We start from the raw sequence: 22,934 nt of genomic DNA on the forward strand, positions 1-22,934 counted from the left end.
ACATTCTTTCATGGACTTTCTGCATTTTACAAAACTAAATGTCGTAAATGTCTGCTTTATCTGACACTGACGTATCTTTTCCTCAATGTACACAATCATAATTGATGTACACAATAAGCAGTAAACATTATTCTTTCTGAGCACATGCAGTAAACACAGTCAAAGTTAATACAGCTGTGCTGATTTGAAGCTGAAATTTTACTAAGGGGCTACTTGGGAAACAACAATTACATGCTGTTGCTCACATTCCAAAGTTCCTCTGTAAAATATAAACAGTAATTATGCATATTAGCACTCCTAATATGACCCCGGGGCCACTGTGAGAATGTTTCAGGACAAAAAAACTATTAGTGAATGTATTTAATGTCTTTAGGTTTATGAATCGAACACACATATTTACAGCATATAATTTAGGCTATAATTCAAAATATATTAACGCTGTCAAAGATTAATTGCATACAAAATAAAAGTTTTTGTTTACACAATGTTTGCATTGTTTATATTTATTATGTATATATAAATACATGCCTGTTTATGTATATATTTAGTGAAAAATTATTAGTTATTTCTACATTAAATATATATATATATATATATATATATATATATATATATATATATATTATTCATATAAATATATAGATTTGTAAATACAGTTCCAACTCTGCAAGGACAACTAATATTAATAAAAAAAACAAACCCATCATTAAGACATTTTTATTTTATTTAGCTTCTGGCCAAAATAGAAGTGAAACTGCAGAGGATCCGTTGGTGAGAAACTGATCTCCAAATCTGTTTCTATGAAAAATCGAATACATGTATGCTTTTAGTATACGTTATGATCTTAAACAAATTATGTGCTTTGAATAAAAAAAATTAATAATATTTAAGTGATATTATTAGTTTATAAACAGCTCATATTAGCTGCATAACCTTGTCATAAAGCTTTCTGACATCGAATATATGTGGCTAAAAATAAAATGCCTGCGGCTGAGCCCTGGATACTCAACCTAGATTGACCAGAAAACGCACTATACCATAACCAATGTATGCATGCTTACCATTTTATGCAGAGCGTGAAATTCACTGTATCTTTTCTCGACAGTATGCTGTCTACCACACATGAGCACCTCGATTTTAAAAACCTGGTGAGAAAAAGTACGCCCCCGTTACTTCTTTACATACAACGATGCGAACGGGAATGGTTCTTGTGTATCACAATGAATCCGCTTTCAATACACACTACATCAAAAACACAGACGCATCACAGGCGGGGTAGGCGAGTTAAAATTCAAACGCGCTTCAACATGCTTCAAGTAGTCAGTTCACTAGGTTTTGAGACACTGCCATAACGTCTACGCCTCGAAATCAACACGAAACGTTTTTACGAAGGTGAGGCGTATTGTAGCTTTCGGACATTTTAACGAAAGCGCGTTTGCGATCGTTGGCTCGATCCGATAAGAGATTTTTAACTCACCGTGTAGCCCTTCTCCACGTTACTGCCCTCCGACCGAAAAGACGGGATCGACACTTCTATATGGTGCATGATGCAGCAAGATATGCCCGTTATTATGCGGAACAACAGGTCAAATAAATGCACGAGATTTTTGGTTGGTCCTTCCCTGTAAATTTAACGGCTGTCAAGTTCACTGGGCGCCCGACATGGGAAGAATTGAAAATATTCCATGCGCTTCTTCTCCATCGCACGCAGAATCCACAGATTCGGTGCTGCCACCTGTGCCTCTGACAGGGAAATACATAATCAGCCCTTCACCCAAAAATGAAACATTTGCTGAAAATGTAGTCACCCTCGGGCCTTGTTTTTCCACCAGAACAGATTTGGAGCTATTTAAAATGATATCATTTGTTCATCAAAAGATCATCTGAGGTTAATGGGCTCAAACAGCTAATAAAAACATCACAATAATCTACAAGTATTCCACATGACACTAGTCTATTAATTAACAGCGTATTCATTTAAAGGTTGCCCATTTGCATGGAATAAACCAATCATTAAGACATTTCTATCGGTTGCTTCTGGCCAAAATAGAAGTGAAACTCCAGAGAAACTGGTGAGAACCTAGATGGTGAGAAACTGATATAATTTCTCCAAAGCTGTTTCTATGAAAAAACAAATCTATATCTTAAAGGGTATTATGGTGAGTGCATTTTCAAAGCTAATTCTTTAAATAAGTAATAATAAATAAATGGGGTTTCAAGTTATTTTATTGAAATTTCAATATTTTTTTCACTTGTTTTACATAGATTGTAAAATCAGCAATTCAGATAGATACCCGGTTAATAATCAAAATGACCTGAACTGTATCCTAATTTAGTCTAAAATATAATATATATATATATATATATATATATATATATATATATATATATATATATATATATATATATATATGTATGTACTTGAGTGTGTGTCACTTAATTTCTAGTGGCTATCGTCGGTTTTATTACAGAGACCATCTCTGCATTTAATAAAAAAAAGGAAAAAGTGTTAATCTTGTCATCATACATCACTCTATTCCCCTATTTCATACTGTTCAGTGCTTTAATACAATCTGTATTGTTGATTGATTGATTGATTGATTGATTGCTCTTGAAAGCCCTTCATTGGTTGCCTGTTCAAGTCAAGTCAAGTCAAGTGGCTTTTATTGTCATTTCAACTACATATAGCTGTGCAGTACATAGTGAAATGAGACAACGTTTCTCCAGGACCTGGTGCTACATGAAGTCACACTTACAACACAATACAAAAGAACTCACATATTGAGCTAAGACAGTGTCTTAGCCACATAAAGTGCAAAGTGTGCAGACTAGTGCAAACAGCAGGGGAGTAGAGTGCAAACCCAGTGTGCAAACTAGTGCAAACAGTGCAAAAACACAAAATACAAACAACAATAATAAATTTAGAATACATTTGTATTTGTTTCTCTACACAATCAAGCACCCATTTATTTATCTAATTGCTTCATCAGTGTATATCCCCTCAAAAAGATCTTGTGACCAGAAACTTCTTTTAATTCCACATTTCAAATTCAAATGTAGAGGTGACTGTTCCTTCTCAGTAATTGGGCCTCAAGTTGTCAGTGGAGATCAGAACATCCCTGTCACATAACAGCAGTCCCAGTTCCCAGGATCAAGCACCGACCACACAATCTCTCACTCAACGCACTTGTGAACCCTCACCGGAGTTCTAATCACGATCACCTGCAACCACAATCACCACACTCTTTATCTACTCACCTCTGCCGTTCCATCCTCGGCTGGAATCAATGGACATGCTCCAAGGATGTGTACCCCAGTTTACTTGCGAATGTTTAACACCTGACTTAAGGAAAGTACTCCTTCCACTCCTTCCACTGTAACATTCTCTGTATACAAACTTACCTGATATCTCAGCGAATGCAGATGTCTCCATTGTTCATTACTTACCGAATTCACTTTTGTAAATATTGAGCACTTCAATAAATACCACAAACCTGATACCCTCTCCTTCTCTTCTGTGTGTGGACGTGACAATCACCCAGTCTGTCTATTTTTAGGGCTCTTTTAAAAACCCTACTATATTTTTTGCCTGTTGTTTTTTCTATTTGTGTTTTACTTTCTGGTTGCAGTTTTGTTTTATAAATTTTATGAAGCTGTATTTTATTGTGAAGCACTTTGGTCAGTCTTGTGGATGTGCTATATAAAAAAAGGTCAACTTAAATTATATATTTATTTTCATATAATTAAATATATACATGCATGTGTATTTATATATACATAATAAATATAAATATACATAGTTTACCCACATACTACGTAACCAAAAACTTTTATTTTGGATTAATCGTTTGACGGCAATAATGTATTTATATGGTAACACTTTACAATAAGGTTACTTTTAGTAATGCATTATTAAAATCACATACATTTTTTTGTATTTTTATTAACCAATGTAAACAAAGATGAATAAATACTGTAATAAATGTGTTGTTCATTGTTTGTTATACAGTACTGTGCAAAAATTTAAGGCAGGTGTGAAAAAAAGCTGTAAACAAAGAATTCTTTAAAAAATGGAAGTGTTAAACATTTATTTTCATAAAAATTTCAAAATGCAGCGAATGAACAAAAGACACAAATCAAATGAATATTTGGTGCAACCTTTGCCTTGAAAACAGCACTACTACTTTGTAATACAAAGTTTATAAAGGAACTCGACTGGTAGGTTGTTCCAAACATCTTGAAGAACTAAGCACAGATCTTCTGTGGATGTAGGCTTTCTCACATTCTTTTGTGTCTTCATGTAATTCCAGACACACTCTATGATGTTCAGATCAGGGCTGTGTGGGGGCTATGCCATCACTTCTAGTACTTCTTGTTCTTCTTTACGCTGAAGATAGTTCTTAATAACTTTGGCTGTATCTTTGGGGTCGGTGTCCTGCTGCAGAATAAATTTCAAAATTCAAGATTCAAGATTTTATTTGTTGCATACAATTTGTACAAGTAAAACTTCTAGTAAAATGTTATTCTGGTACATTTCAAGAGTGTGCAAAAGAGAAAGAAAGAAATTTATTTAAATGTAGAATAAATATTTATAACAAAAATATATACATCAAAATAACAATAATATATGACAATAAAATAAAATACATGTATGTACAATGTAAACAGGTAAAGGTGGCTATGTAGAAAAGTGGCTATGTAGAAAATGTAAAAAAGGATGTTACTAAAGTGCAGATGCAATAAGTAGTGATGGCATTATACTATCACAGTTCTAGTGTGGCAATTGTCTGTGTAGAAGAGTCTGATGGCCTGGGGGAAGAAGCTTCTTTTGAGTCTCTCTGTTTTGGCCAACAGACTGCGGTATAGTCTACCAGAGTGCAGCAGACAGAAGAGAGGATTTGCAGGTTGTGTATTGTCTTTGATGATTTTTGTAGCTTTGACTACACATCACTTGTTGTAAATGTTCTGCAGAGTGGGTAGAGCAGAACCAGAGATGCGTTCAGCTAAGCGAACCACTCTCTGAAAGGCTTTGCGGTCATTGACAGAACAATTTCCATACCATGATGAGACGCAGAGTCAGTACGCTTTCTATGGCACCAGTATAGAAAGTTTTCAGAATCCCAGGTGGGATCCTGAATTTCCTCAGGTGGCATAGACGTTGCCTGGCTTTCTTCACCTGTGTCTGCCGAGTCCAGGTTAAGTCCTCAGAGATGTGTACTCCTAGGTACTTGACACTACTTACTCTCTCCACCGGTGTGTCTCTGATCACTAGTGGAGTATAGTTTCGCTGTCCTCTCCTAAAGTCGACCACCATTTCCTTGGTTTTGCTGACATTCAGAGAGAGAAAGGTCGACTCACACCACAATGTCACCCTCTCCACCTCATCAAGTTAATCTGCCTTATTGTTGTTGGATATGAGGCCCTGTACAACTGTATTGTCCGCAAACTTGATTTGGGGCCAATCATACTCCTTACTGACTCCTTATGATATATATCTGCTTCTGGGATCCATCGACGTCGCATGGTAAGGACGGGAGTGTGGGAAAATGTGCTCTGGAGGGAGCACACGTGGCACTGGAGGGAGCCTTTGGGGATCCAGCAGCCCCAGGTGAAGAATCAGCTCACCGTCAGCCATGGTGCAGTGGGCGGAGCACAGAAAGATGTCCGGTAACGGGAGTCGTTTCTGTATGTTCCTCGAGAGAACAATCCCCCTGCTCCAGCAGGAGGATGAGGAAGTTCGGGTCTTTGTAGGGGGAAAACATTATGAAAATAAAAGGGAATAAACGCCGCTATTTCTGTACTTTTGTAGGGTCCGATCTTCTGTCACGGGTGTGGTTAGCAGGAGAGCACACAACGAGCATAAAGGGAACTAAAACGCTTTAATCTACTCAGAGATGAAATAAACTATCATTACAGGCAGGCAGACAGGATAATAACCACACGCACATAAAGACGAGATCGGACCAACAGAACTGAAACCACAGGACTTAAATACACCAGGTAAATCACTAAATTAACTACACACGGCTGAAGACAATAAAGACAATAAACTAAAGTGGGTTATACGGAACACATGGCAAACGACAAAACCAATAACAAAGTCCAAAGACGTGACACTCACCTTGGTAGCAGAGTTCACCCAGTTTTAAGCTTCCTACACAGCTATAAGAATTGATGCTGGTTTAAAGGAAAAAGGTATAACACCAAATATTGATTTGATTTAGATTTTTCTTTTGTTCGCTCACTTTGCATTTTGTAAATTGACAAAAAAAAAAAAAAATTATATTTCTGAAAGCATTCTTTGTTTACAGCATTTTTCACACCTGCCTAAAACGTTTGCACAGTATAGTTTATATATATATATATATATATATATATATATATATATATATATATATATATATATATATATATATATATAGTTGTCGTTTCAGTTATTTAATTTTATGTTATTCATATAAATATATTTTTACTAAGGCAAAATACAAAAAAAGCACTTTGAAAAACATTTTCACAATATAAAGTTGTCAGGTCAAAATACAAGACAGTCATTTAATGAGGCTGAGTGTGAAGTTATTTATTCAAGTCATTTTCATTTCATATACAAATTGTGTTGCAGTAATATAAGCATCTTTATATAAATATCTACTTAGAATACACAACTAAAGCATTGCTCTAGCACACTAAAGCATGTTTTTGAAAAACCCCAGTGTGGATCAATATCTGAAGGTTTAATGTTTATAATTTCAGTCTGAGAGAAAGATCCTAAATGATTTGGGAAATGTGTGGTATCTCTGCAAACTTTGGTGGTTTATGGCAGTATAAGCACCATTTTCTCCATATGTCTATAGGAATCCAGCACAATATGACCCTGGACACTTTGTTTTTTCCTTTTTTCATTTTTGCTTAGTAATTTCATAGCAAAAAAATACAAAAAAAATTATAATGCAATTCAATGTAAAACTGGACTTATGCCTCAGGCTTCTATATTCTGTGGCATTGTCAATAGTAAAATGCCCTGCTGATTATTGGCTCTCACAAACAGGAAAGTGGCCCATGATTGGTGTCCATTCATCTGTTCACTTTGTTGCAGGTTTTTATCATCAAACTTCTTTTCTGAGGATCTTTTCCTATTCCTTAGAATACTTTAGTAGATTTTTAATACCTGAAATAAATATAGCATATTATTTGGTTTAACTAGTCAATTTAAATATAATGTATGAAATATGAAATAAAGTACAGCCTGCTTACTGTGAAATATGACATCCTGAAACATAAACGTAGTTTCCGGTGTAACGTACATCGCAGCGCACATTATTGTTACTGTAGTCTGACTCTGGCACCTGGTAACTGGGATTTATACTAACCTAAACAAGAAAAAGACAAGAAAAAGTCAGAAACATAATATTGAAAATATTTTGAATGCATTAATAAATTATTTGATTAAGGCCATAAACCTTGAGGATGTAGTTTCCAGGTTTCACATCAGTAATATCTATCCACTGGCAGTCGATGTCAGCATTGTAAGTGTCGTAACACCCTGGACTCAGTCCCTAGAAATATAACAGTATACTGTCAGCACATGCACATGTGAAATGGTTGAGGTAACGTAAAGTAAAGTGTAAAAACTAAGGTATGGCCATCATACAGCATCATGGTATTTCTCCATCACTGGGCCATGGAGCTGCCATAGTAAGTATAAGGTCAAATATTTTCATTAAAGTCACTTTTTTTTCGTGTATGGTTCATAACATTCCAGAAATCTGTGGATTTACTCCGCATCCAGTGCTCCAGCATCCACGAGCCTCCACATCACCACCAGAATCACCTGTCAGCAATCCGCCAATACTTCACCGCCGTCACGCAACAGTCCCATGGCCTGACCAACGCCCTACTCTGGTAAGCCGGAGGAGTGCAATGGGTTTCTGCTACAATGCTCGCTCATTTTCACCGTACAACCTCAAGTGCATCCTTCAGATCAAGCTAAAATAGACCATACAGACTTTTATTTTTGCATTATAAAGAGGTGTTTGGATGAACTGACTGTGATTTGTCTGTGGGAGAACAGCTCTATTACCTAACGCAAGGTACCATGTGAATTCAAGAATATTTAATCAAATTTTGTACTTTAGCAGCTGCCAATGGATGGAATGAGAAGTCTCTGATGACATACTGGCAGAGGTTGGAATCCTGACTTCATCTTCAATTGGCTACCTAAGATGACTCACTTGGATTAGAGGAGTTTATTAAACTTTCTGCATCCAAGCCTGCCATGTCACCAACAAAATCCATGTTACTGCACTCCTCCGTCTTCCAGAAAACATCAGCCCTCTGGAACCAGAACCTGAACCGATGATACTGGACTCCAGGAGACTTTCTTCTGCTGAGTGGCAGAGGAGGCTGCCTCAGGGTCTGTGTATGTATTGTGGAGCTGGTGGGCATATGCATTTGTCATGCCTCATACATCTCAAGAACTCTGGTGAGTGCCATTCAACCCACTACAGAAAAGATGTATCCACCCACTACTGACTTCTCTGTTGCAGTCACAGCCTCAACTTTAAACTTCATCTCTTCCTTATGGAAAAATGTACCTACTGTACTGTACCTAAATGTAGTACCTACTATCACTTTCAGTGGGGAAAGGCCATGGAGGAATACATTGCTGAGGCACTCGAACAGGGCAACATTAGGCCATCGACCTCCCCTGCAGCTTCAAGCTTCTTCACTGTGGCTAAAAAGGACGGAGGCTTGAGGCCTTGTATTGATTTCAACAAAATCACAGTTAAGTTCCACTTTCCACTTCCCATCATCCCGGCTGCTCTTGAGCAGGTGCCAAGATATTTACAAAATTGTACCTCCGCAGCGCCTACTACCTTATCAGAATACAAGATGGGGATCAATGGAAAACAGACTACGTCAAACCTACTGGTCACTAAAAGTATCTCGTCATGCCCTATGGATTAGTCAACAACCCCTCTGTATTTCAAGATTTCATGCACAAGGTCCTCCAGGAGTTGCTCCACAAGATCATTCTAGTCTACATTGACGACATAAAAGAACCAAGATGGCGCCGTTTAGGTCGGCTGCCGTCACAACCGCTCCGGCAAAACTTTCAGTTTTTTTGTTAATCGTCTATATTTTGAATAGTCTACGCTGTTTTCTTTATATTAGATGGCTATCATTACATTTGACCGAGCCACTCTTATATCTAAGGGTGTACAATGCACCCACCTTTTGCTGTTTTTAAACCCACACCCATGTTGGCCGGGCGAGATCCTGTTGAAGACAAAAGGACGCGACCCGCACCAGCGTCCACGAGGGAAACGAGCCGGCGTCAGGAACAGGCTGAGGGCACGCACACACCGCGCTCCCCTACCTAGTGTCCTGTTAGCCAACATCCAGTCTCTGGAAAACAAGCTCGATGACCTCAGAGCAAGGATCAAGTTCCAGAGAGACATTCGGGACTGCAACCTTCTCTGCTTCACTGAGACATGGCTGAACCCAGCGGTACCGGACCACGCCATACAACTGGCCGAGTTTTTCTCTGTTTACGGCATTAACACAACAATGGAGTCGGGGAAGACAAGGGGAGGTGGAGTGTGCCTGATGCTGAACAACCGCTGGTGCGACAGCGCAAGCGTTGTTCCTCTCTCACGCTCCTGCACACCAAACCTGGAACTTCTGACCATCAAATGTCGCCTTTTCTATCTTCCACGGGAAGTTAGCTCAGTCATAGTCAGTGCCGTTTATATTCCACCTCAAGCGGACACGGACACTGTAATATGGGACTTATACAAACACTTAACAACACACCAGTCACAGCACGGGACGCCACACTCATTGTGTTGGGGGATTTTAACAGTGCAAACCTCAAGCGCGCACTGCCAAACTTTCACCAGCACATCACCTGCCCCACCAGGGGTGAAAGGACACTGGATCACTGCTACACACCCTTCAGAGAGAGCTACAAGGCAAAATCATGCCCACCGTTTGGTAAATCGGACCATGCCGCCATCTTCCTCATGCCTGTTTACAAAGAGAGGCTGAAACAGGAAGCCCCGGAACAGAGGGAGCGCTGGTCTGACCAATTGGTGGCCGCTCTGCAGGACGATTTGGATGATGCAGACTGGGCCATGTTCAGGCACAGCTCCGAGGACATCAACGTGTTTACGGAAGCGGTGGTGGGATTCATCAGGAAACTAGCGGATGACACGGTAGAGAAAACCGTCATCAGGACGTTTCCCAACCAGAAGTCGTGGGTAGACAAAACTATCCGTGATCCCGCTCCGCAGCACGGGGATAGTCACCGGGGATATGACTGAATACAAAGCTGCGTTGTACAGCGTGCGCAGAGCGGTGAAGGAGGCAAAGAGGCTCTACGGGAAGAAACTAGAGTCACAGTTTCAGCACAGTGACTATAGGAGCCTGTGGCAGGGACTGAGAAACATCACAGACTATAAAACGCCAACCTCCAGAGTGGAGAGCGCGGATGCTTCTCTGGCAGACGAGCTAAACACCTTTTATGCTCGTTTTGAGGCTGCAGCTAATCATGTTCACCATTTCGGAGTCGACGTAAGGAGGGCATTCAGGAGAGTGAACACCAGGAAGGCAGCAGGACCTGATGGCATCACAGGTTGGGTTCTGAGAGCCTGTGCTGACCAGCTAGCACCGGTGTTCACTGAGATATTCAATCTCTCCCTGGAACAGTCTATAGTCCCCTCGTGTTTCAAACAGTCCATCATCGTCCCTGTGCCGAAGAAACCTCAGCCCTCTTGCCTGAATGATTACCGCCCTGTAGCTCTGACGTCGGTAGTGATGAAGTGCTTTGAGAGACTCGTCAGAGACTTCATCACTGCATCACTACCGGACACACTGGACCCAATACAGTTTGCCTACCGCCAGAACCGGTCTACGGAGGATGCCATCACACACCACGAGCCACCTGGATATTAGAAAAGGGAACTATGTGAAAATGCTGTTTGTAGACTATAGTTCAGCGTTCAACACCATAGTTCCCTCCACACTCACCTCGAAGTTGGAGGTCCTGGGACTCAGCCCATCCCTGCGTCACTGGATCACCAACTTCCTGACGACAGACCACAAGCCGTACGGATGGGAAAACACACCTCATCCTCCCTCACCCTCAGCACTGGAGCCCCTCAGGGTTGTGTTCTGAGCCCCCTGCTGTACTCGCTGTATACACATGACTGTGTGGCCACTACAAACTCCACCACCATCATTAAATTTGCTGACGACACTGTCGGGGTGGGCCTGATCTCCAACAACGATGAGATGGCCTACCTTCAGGAGATCAACAACCTGGAGAGATGGTGTCAGAAGAACAATCTGCTCCTGAACATCAGCAAAACAAAGGAGTGGACTTCAGCACGAAGCAGGTGCACTCATCCCATCATGATCAACGGGACCCCAGTGGAGAGAGTGGACAGTTTTCGGTACCTGGGTGTTCACATCACGCAGGACCTGTCTTGGTCCTGTCACATCAACACCCTGGTGAAGAAGGCTCGGCAGCATCTATACCATCTGAGGCGCTTAAGGGACTTCAGACTCCCATCTCAGGTGCTCAAGAACTTTTACACCTGCACCATTGAGAGTGTCCTGATGGGAAACATCACCTCCTGGTTCGGGAACAGCACCATGCTGGACAGGCAAGCCCTTCAGAGGGTAGTGCGGTCAGCTGAGCGCACCATCTTCACTGAGCTCCCTGTGCTGCAGCACATCTACAACAAGTGGTGCTGTACCAGGGCCAGGAAGATCATGAAAGACCTCAGCCATCCCTTTTCTCTGTTGCGTTCAGGAAAGCGCTTTCGCTCCCTGAAGGCAAACACAGAGAGAATGAGGAGGAGCTTCTTCCCGCAGGTCATTCAGAGTCTGAACCAGGAAACACCCAGCACCTAATTACCAGGACTCTCATGTTCACCCCTCTTTCCCCAGATACTTGTCACTTTCCTCTACACTGGACAATTTTGCACTAGTCACTTTACATTGGACATTCACAACAGCCACTTTACGCTTTACACTTCACACTTTATATTTTATACTTTATATTTTAGTTTTATACTTTGTATACTTCTTCTTTATATATATTTTTTTTTTTTTATATTTTATATATATATATATATATATATATATATATATATATATATATATATATATATATATATATATATATATATATATACATTTTTGGTTTTCTATTTTGACACTGGACGGTTGTAAAAAACATTTCACTGCATGTCGTACCATGTATGTATGTGTATGTGACAAATAAAATTTGAATTTGATTAGAATTTTTGACATTGTGATATACTCCCAGAGTGAGGCCTGCAAGAACATTGCCAGCACATTGCAAAGGTTCTAAGCAAACTATGTGAGTATCAACTCTTCCTCAAAGCCGACAAAGTTCCTTCCATCAGACCTCTGTGCCATTCCTCTGGGACATCATTGACCACCAGGGTTTGCAGAAGAATGAGGGGAAGGTCAAAGCAATCACTTCCTGGCCAGAACCTACTTCAGTCAAAAAACTTCAAAGATTCCTCGGATTCGCTTTTACCATTGTTTCATTCAGAATTACAGTTCCATTGCCAGTCCCCTCACAAACCTCCTGAAGAAAAAGCCCAAGTCTCTGTCCTGGTCCCATGTAGCCTTTAATACCCTCAAGTGTGCCTTCACCAGCACTCCTCTTCTTGTACATCCAGACACTGAACTACCCTTCATAGATGCATTGATGCATCAACCACAACCACATTGATGCTCCACTCCTTCAGGATTCTGGTTAGAGGGACACTGGTTAGAGGGAGCTTCACATCCCTTTCAAGTATTCACAGATCACAAAAACTTACAATATCTCTGTGAAGCCAAAAGGTAATTAATCTAACTATTAATGTAGTTAATGTATTTCTCATATTTATTGGAGTAGTGTTGTAAGCTTAGCAACATGCTAACCTCAAAGGCTTTAGAAATCCATTGTGAATTGGGTGGGGTTTTGTTTAAATCAGTCATTACATACAGATGCGCTGGTAGAGTTCAAATCTAAGTGTAATAGATGCTAACAACACATTTGTGTGTCATGACTGATTGTATCCAGTGGATGTTCTCTCGCTATGGTGACGTTATGACGCTGAACTGTTAAATAAAGTCATCATTTTAGTTTTTTTCCATACAAAAAGTATTCTCTCCGCTTCATAGCATTATGGTTAAACCACTGATGGCAGATGGAGTTTTTTAGACCGTGATAGTGTCTTGGCAGTTAAAATGACAGTCACAAGCCTCCCAGATTTAATTCAAATTATCTTTCATTTTGTTCTAGGGCTAAACAAACATTTTAAGTGTTTGGAATGACATGGGGGTATAGTGATTAATGACAGAATGAGGATTTCCTTTTAGGGTGGAGTAACATTTTAATTTCATATTAATTCATGTATTTCTTATGCTTCATTGTAGAAGTGTTGAGAGCTTACCAATATACTAACCTCAAAGTTTTTAGAAATCATTTATGAATTGAGTTTTCTGTGTGTTTTTCATAATAAGCACTATTTTTAAAACATACAATGTTTCAAATAAATCATAGGTTTCATTTTAGTTATATAGTTTTGGAAAAGAGTCATGGAATATACATAATAAATGAGAGTGACCTGAGTGTGGGAGGTGCAGGCGTAACGTCGGTAGTAGCCGTAGTCACAGGATGTGTCCTCCAGACAGAAACTTGCCTTGTGTCCCTCTGCTACTCTTCTCTGAGAACTAGATTCCAGCAGGTCATAATGACTGAACTCATCCATGCTGTGGTAGTGCCTATGAAAGGAAAGTAAATCAGGTTATGATCCTGCATCACTTCCAACCAGTTAATTTCAAATTTTGTCTGAGAATCGCATTTCTAGGTGGGTTAGTTAATAGAATTTAAAATGCTTGACATCTACAGGAGTTGCTCACTTACTTCTGTCCTGTCTGACTTGGCTCAACAACAAAACCAGAAATCAGAAGACTAACAGAAGACAGTCCTATCTGCTGAAATTTTTACTGGTGTTCCCCTGCCCACCCTCCAAGAAATGTATACATCCAGAGTGAGAAATGAAAAAGGCTCAGAAAATCACTCAGGGTCCCTCACATCCATTTGCATTTGAGCTTTTCCTATTTGGTCGGTGTAATAAAAGGACAGTCGGGCACAAGAACCATTTCTTTCTCAGGCAATGACCTCATGAACTTAAATGTTCTTCCACTGTACAATAAAAATATGTGCAATTACCTGATACTTATCACCCTATGTCCTAGTACATCCTTACATCTTATTTCTTAATGAAAAATTCAAAATTCTATTTCATCAATATATATATATATATATATATATTGTGACGAGCATCCCGAACAACTGCCAGCGTCGCCCTGGCAACAGACACGGAGCACCTGGATCCACTCATCACCGGCCGATCGCTCACAGCTGCGAGCCAATCACCCTTGGCTTTAAAAAAGCCACAAGGTGCCCCAGAACGGCGAGTACGAACTCCGCAAATACCAAGCAGTAACGTCTGTTCTCCTTTGTCTATCTTTTTGCAGACAGCAGCGTGTGAATGATCGGCCACCACCCCACGGCTCTGATCCACTTCACTCTACCCCTGCACGAGAGAACCAGAAACCACTGCCACACCACGCACCTGCCCTCGGAGACCCGTCATCACCCATATTTCACCATTTCTGTGGTTGACAACAATAAATACACCCTCCAGGGCATTTGTTTTGAGCTCTCTCTTGCCGTGTGTTTCTTCACCCGTGTCACACTGGTGGAGAATGCGAGCACATTGATGAAGCAAACACCAACAAGCGATCTCGGTGGTCACCTACAAATTTTGATTTTCTTTTTTCTCTTTTCTTCCTAAGATGTCAGCCAGTGACGACGTCGAGGCTTACGTCCAAATGTTTGAAGCCACGGCAACCATGGAAGGATGGCCCCCAGATGAGTGGGCGCAGATTCTAATACCGCTACTGACGGGAGAAGCACAGCGCACGTATTATTCATTTCCAAGGGAAGATGCAGAGAATTATGACACGCTATGACAGGAAATTCTTTCACGCCTGGGGCTTTCTCCCATATCTGCTGCCCAGCAGTTCCACTCCTGGGAATATAACCGCCGCACACCACCACGAGCCCAAGCAGCCGAACTTACCCGTCTAGCACACCATTGGTTACTAGAGGGGACTCCATCGGCTGGACAGGTAGCCGAGAGGGTAGTTGTGGATCGCTTCCTCCGAGCCCTGCCCCGGTCCCATCGGCAGGCGGTCCGGATGAGAAACCCCACAACAGTTTCGGAGGTGGTAGAAGCGGTGGAGCTGGCGGACGCCGGCCAACATCGAGAGACTGGGGAGCGAGTGCCGCCGTTTCACCGGAGGGTGGTCCAGGAGCGACGCGCGCCAGAGGGTACCCCAAGACCAGTACACAGGCCAGCGGTCCCCTCTAACATCGACGAGCCTATGCCTACGGAAGACCCGGCACCCCAACACGCTCCTGGATGGCCGGTTGTATCGTCCATCACGAACCTCCCCGAGGAGCCCCAAAAACGGTAGTAAGGATCAACAGGAAAGCGTTCAAGGCCCTCCTGGACTCCGGTAGCGGCAAAACGCTGGTCCGAGCTGATATCCTGGCCCCCGTCCCGAGTCGAAGTGCTTCATCCCCATTACTTGTGTGCACGGCGACACACGACAAGTACCGGCAAGACGAGTCAACCTAACGGCCACCTCAGGAACTTGGCCCGTAGAGGTGGGCGTGCTGAAAGATCTGCCGGTTCCCGTCCTACTTGGCCGAGACTGGCCGGGGTTCGACCAGCTGCTCGCGGCCACGTCCCAGACGGCCAAACATGGGGGGAACCGCCGACGAAGGAAGCCAGTGAAAGGACCAACGCAGCCAACGCTCCTGGCCTCCGACAGCGGGAGAAATGGTCAGTCCTCCTCCCAAAACCCTAACCTTTTCTATGATGTGTTTCAGCAGGTTACCGGGGGAAGTTTTGCAAAAGCTCAGAAGGAAGACGATCGTTTGAAGCACTGTTGGCCGCAAGTGTGTCAAATTGAAGACCAGGAAGTGCGGCCTGGGCCCCATCCTCTCCCGCATTTCGTTGTCAAGAGCGACCTGCTGTACTGCGTCACCCAGCGAAGGGGGGAGGAGAAACTGCTATTAGTAGTACCACGGTCGAAGACTGAGGCCATTCTCGAGCTGGCACACACACACCCAATGGCAGGACATCTTGGTGTACAGAACACCTGTCAGCGGATCCGCGATAGGTTCCACTGGCCTGGCCTGGAGGACCGATGTGAAGCTGTTCTGCCAGGCGTGCCCGACCTGCCAACTCACCACGCCACAGACCCCTCCCCCAGTCCGCTTATACCACTGCCCATCATAGGGGTACCCTTTGAGCGCATCGGGATGGATCTGGTGGGGCCTCTGCTGAAGTCCGCTCGGGGTTACGAACACATTCTAGTCATAGTTGACTACGCCACCCGGTATCCCGAAGCCGTACCGTTGAGGAAGGCCACTGCCAAGGCGATCTCAAAGGAGCTCTTCCTTCTCTTCAGCCGGGTCGGAATACCCAGCGAGATTCTGACCGACCAGGGTACCCCCTTCATGTCCCGGCTAATGGCTGACCTCTGCCGGCTGCTGAAAGTCAAGCAAATATGTACCACGGTTTTTACCATCCCCAGACTGATGGGTTAGTCAAAAGATTTAACCAAACCCTTAAACAGATGTTACAGCGAGTGGTGGCGGAAGACCGGAGAGACTGGGACCTCATGATCCCCTATGTGCTTTTCGGAATCAGAGAAGTACCTCAGGCGTCCACAGGATTTACCCCCTTCGAGCTTCTCTTTGGCCGACAGCCACGGGGCCTCCTGGACGTCGCCAAAGAGGCCTGGGAACAGCAGCTGGCAGCCCATCGAAGCGTGATCGAATATGTCAAGGAGATGAGGGAAAGAATCGACCGGGTCATGCCATTAATCCGGGAACACTTGGTTAAAGCGCAACAGGCCCAACAACGGCACTATAACCAGGCAGCCCAACCACAGGAATTCCAGCCCGGAGACAAGGTGATGGTCCTCGTTCCCACAGCCGCATGCAAGTTCCTGGCAACCTGGCAAGGACCATATACAGTCATCGAACGGATCGGCCCTGTTACTTACAGGTTACATCAACCGGGCCGAAGACGAACTGATCAGCTGTACCACATAAACCTGCTAAAGAAGTGGAGAGGGAACGAGGACCAGCTCAATGCCCTTGCATCTACCAATCCCGTGGTTGTGGGCATCAACCCCCACCTCTCGGCTGCCCAGAAGGGGGAGCTCCAGCACCTGGTCGGTCAGTTCTCGGATGTGTTCTCTTCGTGCCCCGGGCGGACCCAAGTCATCAAGCACGAGATCCGTACGGCACCAGGAGTTATCGTCCGGCAGCGGCCCTATCGGGTCCCTGAGGCTCATCGGCAAGCTATCAGAGAGGAGATCCAACAAATGCTCAAGTTGGGGGTAATCGAGCCATCCCGTAGCCCATGGTCCAGCCCCATCGTGATGGTCCCCAAACCTGACGGCACCCTCCGCTTCTACAACGACTTCCGGCGGTTAAACGAAGTGTCGCAATTTGACGGATATCCCATGCCCTGGGTGGATGAGCTGCTGGACCGGCTGGAAAGGGCCCGGTACATCTCAACCCTAGACCTTACGAAGGGGTATTGGCAAGTGCCGCTTTCCGAGACCGCCAAAGAAAAAACTGCCTTCTCCACTCCTAGCGGCCATTGGCAGTACCGGACCCTTCCCTTCGGCTTACATGGGGCCCCAGCAACCTTCCAACGCCTAATGGATGTCATTCTCCGGCCTCATCAATCCTACGCGGCTGTGTATTTGGACGACGTGGTCATTCATTCAGAACCCTGGGAAGACCACCTGGACTGGTTGCGGAGGGTGCTATCTGAACTCCGACGAGCTGGGCTCACAGCCAACCCCCGGAAATGTCACCTGGCGCTCTCTGAAGCCAAGTACCTGGGTTTCCAAGTCGGAAGGGGTCTCATCCGACCCCAGGAGAAGAAAGTGGAAGCTGTCAGGAACGCACCCAAGCCCCTCACCAAAACCCAGGTACGAGCCTTCCTGGGGTTGGAGGGTTACTACAGGTGCTTCATCCCCAACTTCTCCTCTCTAGCTGCCTCCCTGACAGATCTGACCAGGAAGGGGCAGCCGGAAAAGGTAATCTGGACACCCGCAACAGAGGAAGCTTTCGGGAAGATCAAGGCGGCCTTGACCTCAGAACCAGTTCTGCGACCCCCGGACTTCAGCTGCCCCTTCCTACTACAAACCGATGCCTCCTATACGGGTCTGGGAGCGGTCCTTTTACAGATCCAAGAGGGAGAGGAGCATCCGGTTCTTTACATCAGCTGAAAGCTGACCACAGCCGAGAGAAATTATGCTGCAGTGGAAAAGGAGGCCCTGGCCGTCAAGTGGGCAGTCCTGGAGCTGCGATACTACCTTCTCGGCTGCAAGTTCATGCTGGTCACCGACCATGCTCCACTGCAGTGGATGGCCCGGGCCAACCCCAGGGTAACTCGCTGGTTTCTGGCACTCCAGGACTTCCACTTCGTTGTGCGTCACAGAGCTGGAGCGGCGAACGCCATCGCTGACGGCCTCTCTCGGATCTGGGCAGCTTTCGCAGGTCTGTCAGGGATCACTCCCCACCCCACCCCCTGTTTCTCCCCTACTGTCTCATATCATTACAGGACCAGGACGACGCTTGGAGGGGGGAGTGTGACGAGCGTCCTGAACAACCCCCAGCGTCGCCCTGGCAACAGACACGGAGCACCTGGATCCATTCATCACCGGCCAATCGCTCACAGCTGCAAGCCATTCCCCCTTGGCTTTAAAAAAGCCACAAGGTGCCCCAGAAGGGCAAGTACGAACTCCGCATAGACCAAGCAGTAACGTCTGTTACTGTTACTGTTACAATATATATACACACACATATATTTTACTTTTTTTGTTTGTTGTTGTTGTCTCTGTGTACTGGAAGATGTGACTCTAAAACAAATTCTTAAATGAATAGTTCACCCAAAAATGAAAATTACCCAATATTTTACTCACCCTGAAACCATCCTAGGTGTATATGACTTTCAGATGAACACAGTCACAGTTTTTCTGAAAGTATCCTGTCTCTTCCAAGCTTGGTAATGCTAGTCGATAGTGGCCATTATTTTGAAGCTCCATAAATCAGTTATATTTGCAAGTTAAGCAACTTGTAAACTAGTACTACTACTAGTCAGTTATGTTATCATTTTCAAATACTTTTTATATTTTTGTTAGACAAACCCATCGATCAGCTTCAGAGGACATGTTTACCCATGGCCGATGTGTGAGCAGGAATTTACAAGGAACACAGGCCTGTGCTTATTTCATCTCAAAAAGTCTCACCGGAGACTGTCAAAAAAGATACTTCAAGAAAAAATAAAAATTCTCTCATAATTTACTTAACTTTTTCATGTTCTAACCACAAAAGAAGAACAGCTTTAGAAATGTAACAAAAGTACCATAGAAGCATCAAAAGTATTTATATAATTTGTGTGCTACATTTCAAGTAAAATTTTATCAGCCCCTTAATTTGAGAAACACAGAGTTGATCACAATCAAGTTAAGTTGAACTAGCGCAGTCTGACTTGTCTAAAAATAATTCATATTTGCAAACAAATCTTTCGGATTGTTTCTGTGAAATGGAACTATATCAGTGATTCATTGGATCATCAAGATCCAATTCATTCATAAATCAGACATTGATACACAAATGGCTTTTTTAAGCTTTGATTATTCATTAAAATAAATGATTATTGATTGTAATTATATGGGAAAAAGTGACCAGTACATTCTTTAAAAATTATAATTTTATTTTTATACAGAATAAAGTCTATAGGTTGGAATGAGTAAATGATTCAAAAAAACTAATTTCTGAGTGAAATATTCTTTTAAACAAAATGGAAAAACCAAAGCATAGCCCAAAACTATCATTTTGTGCAGTATAACTATAAATGTTCATATTATTACACATCAAATAAATGCAGTCAGCACACAAACCTTATGCCTCATTTGTGCATAAGACCTAAAGTCATTTTATACACTGGAGCTTGTCCAAATGTATGCCGTAGCTGGTGGTGAGCCACGGCTTACTTCAGGACAAAACTATGCAGTGAGCCATTACTGAGTCAACTGAAGTATAAGCAGCAATAGTGGGCCTCCTCTAAGTGTTTTCATTTAGACAAGAACACAGACCTTTTTCCCTTTAAAAATAGCACCACCAGCTCTAGATTCAGTTATCAGTTAGATACAACACTTATACCATGATAAAGCTTCACAATCTTACTTTTGCCTAAGGAATTTGGTTAATTCACATGGTCCCTTTAGAGTTCTTCAAAAATGGCCTGTGATGCATTACTAAACATGCAGCTGCATGGTTGGAGCTGTCAGATTCAGACTTACTGATGGCAGCTGTGCCATTCCCAGGTGTAACGCGGCCTGCTGGGAAGGAAGTCAGAGGTTCCTTGGTTCTTGACTCGTTGTGGGAACCTCAGCAACATACGGGTGTCGTAGTCTCTCACACTGGATCTGTATGCAGTGCTGCTCAACAAAAACAGCCCAACGGTTACAAAATATCAGACATTCCTGAAGTTTTTCATATTGTCCTAACAGCTTTCAGAATGTGTATCTTGGCCCCATGGCCACATTTCAAGTGCACATGGAACAACTACAGATGCACATTTCCAAAGAAGCTAGACTTGACTATTTTCTGAGTGCCCCAGTAATGTGTTTCGCAGTCATGCATGTGATCATTTTTCCATGTAAACAGCTTTATTTGAAATCACACTTCCCATCGTGGCAGGACTTTTCTTTAATTCTTCCCCCTCTCACAGAGCTGGTTTGAGTTATAGGATGTTCCTACCACATGAGTTTTAAATAGGTTCTCATGACTCATCTGTTACACTTGAGGAATGCAAGTGTGCTAACTCTCTCTAGTTGCAGCGCTGCACCAAAAATCTTGATTAGGTTCTTCTGGTTTATATCAACAATAATACCTCGCCAAGCAGTTTTCCTCAGCAGCGCATCTGAGATTATACATTGGAACTCTCTGCACGTAGGCGGATGCTTGGATGTAGTATGGGTCTCCAACAAGATCAGGCAAACCTATGAAACACTAAAATGTTTATTAAAAGATAATAGAAAATACACAGAATTCAAATAAAAATACAAGAAAATTATTTCAAAACACCTGCCAAGTCCTCAAAACCCCTCGAAGAACCATCAGACCATCCTGACAAGCAAACCACCTTTGTGTTTTTTTTGTTTTGTTTTTTTTTTTAGCAAGGATGCCATTATTTTAAACTAAGAATTTCAATTAAAATAATCACATGCAATCAAAATACAAGAGGAGAATCAGATGGAGTCATGATCTTTTTTTAAATTGGTGTTGAGAATTTTAAAAACATTTTTAATTTAAGAATTCTTCATATAGCTTGAATGGTACAGATTCAATAATGGTGGACAGATTATGCATTTTACGACTTGATGAAATTGACAAACGGTTGATTTCTAACACAACTGTAAATCACTTTAATACAGTCTTATGCAACAGACAGACAGACAGACAGACAGACAGACAGACAGATAGATAGATAGATAGATAGATAGATAGATAGATAGATAGATAGATAGATAGATAGATAGATAGATAGATAGATAGATAGATAGCATACTGTCCTTACCATACTGGAAGTATCTTGTGCCATATCCCGGGCGCTGTGCAGGACGCGGTCTCTCATACGTGTCATAATAGTTATAAGACGGGTTGTCCGGGTCAGAAGACTTGTATGGGTTGTATGGATCATCTCCAGCCATCATTTCATCGTCCAGCGCGGGTTTGTCGGTACTATTGACTGATGTTTTCAGCTGCTCTGTCTGATTCTTGCGCCCGCGTGATCCTCTAGCAGTCGCTTCACCTGATAACCAACGAGCACCGATACCTGACTGCAAGCGCGCGGAGCGGCTCTGGGAGGCTCGCGAAGAAGAAGAAGAAGCAGCAGTAGCTGCTGAACCGTTGCTTCTCGTAGCCGCATCATCGTTGCGGACGATGGCTATCGGCCTGGCTTGCGTCTGCTCTTTGTTTCCGTCTCGTTTTAAAGGTGGCTGATATTCCGAGCCTTGACTTAATATACTAAATAATTTGCCGTTGTGCTGCCATTGTATGGTTTGTCTGAGAGCTGCCGCTCCACTGTTGCCCTGACGCTGAGAATGACCAGTTTGTACGATGCAGCTTAATAAACACATATGCGCAAATGCGTAAATTAAGGTGTCTGTTAAACTCGTGCTCATTTTTATGTTAAACTGGCTTCTTCAGTTGTGCTGCTTGCCGACGTTCCAGTAACTGAATTGGGGAAACAATAAAATTGGGCTAATTTGTGATCTTTCATAAAGCTTGCTTGAAAATAAAAAATAGCCTAATAAATTAAATCAAGTGAGACTCACATAACGGAAAGGTAAGATCTCACTGCAACCTCCTATTGCTCTGCACTTGGACTAACTGATGCGCAAGTGTAAGAGGAAGGAGGAGCTGATTTTTTTTTTTTTTTTTTTTAAAGTTTCTTGTTATACAAGCTCCGGTAACGGAAAAGCCCCGTATAAAACGTGAGATTTAACATGTTTAAAAGAAATATGTAAAGAATTTATTAAAAAAAAATCGTGACCTACTTTACGCCAGTGGAAAAAAACGATTGGTTGACATTTTTCTCTGTGCAATGTGTTTACTATACACATACACATTAATAAAAAATAAATAAAAAAGAAACTATAAAAACGTGCCATGTATTCTCAAAAAATCTTGCTGCTTGAATGCCACCACGGATTTATTGCTCTTTGATCCTTCA

At 42.7% G+C, this 22,934-nt stretch overlaps 3 protein-coding genes across 6 annotated transcripts in view; all 3 read right to left on the reverse strand.

The window, feature by feature from the left end:
* Positions 1-1,727, reverse strand: part of snx24 (sorting nexin 24) — a 4,919-nt gene extending 3,192 nt beyond the window's left edge. Inside the window, exons 1-2 of the mRNA XM_043250658.1 lie at positions 1,478-1,727; positions 1,062-1,145 (exon numbers count right to left, since the gene is read on the reverse strand). Of these exons, the coding sequence (XP_043106593.1) occupies positions 1,062-1,145; positions 1,478-1,546 (153 nt within the window). The 5' untranslated portion in view covers positions 1,547-1,727. The remainder of the gene's footprint in view (positions 1-1,061; positions 1,146-1,477) is intronic.
* cadm2a (cell adhesion molecule 2a) overlaps positions 1-22,934 on the reverse strand; it is a 1,030,129-nt gene that overhangs the window by 428,399 nt on the left and 578,796 nt on the right. The window lies entirely within an intron of this gene.
* On the reverse strand, positions 6,563-22,586 carry loxa (lysyl oxidase a). Of its 2 annotated transcripts, XM_043250643.1 has the most exons (7): positions 21,777-22,586; positions 21,090-21,198; positions 20,497-20,634; positions 13,653-13,809; positions 7,458-7,553; positions 7,252-7,367; positions 6,563-7,165 (listed from the first exon to the last, which is right to left on the reverse strand). In XM_043250643.1, the coding sequence occupies exons 1-7, from the start codon at positions 22,381-22,383 to the stop codon at positions 7,159-7,161; spliced, it is 1,230 nt and encodes a 409-aa protein (XP_043106578.1). In that variant the 5' UTR covers positions 22,384-22,586; the 3' UTR covers positions 6,563-7,158. The 2 variants fall into 2 exon arrangements, with proteins under 2 accessions (XP_043106578.1, XP_043106579.1); XM_043250644.1 differs by lacking the exon at positions 21,090-21,198 and having other exon boundaries at positions 21,777-21,915.

This window comes from Puntigrus tetrazona, chromosome 10, assembly GCF_018831695.1.
Source record: "Puntigrus tetrazona isolate hp1 chromosome 10, ASM1883169v1, whole genome shotgun sequence".
Lineage (NCBI taxonomy): Eukaryota > Metazoa > Chordata > Actinopteri > Cypriniformes > Cyprinidae > Puntigrus > Puntigrus tetrazona.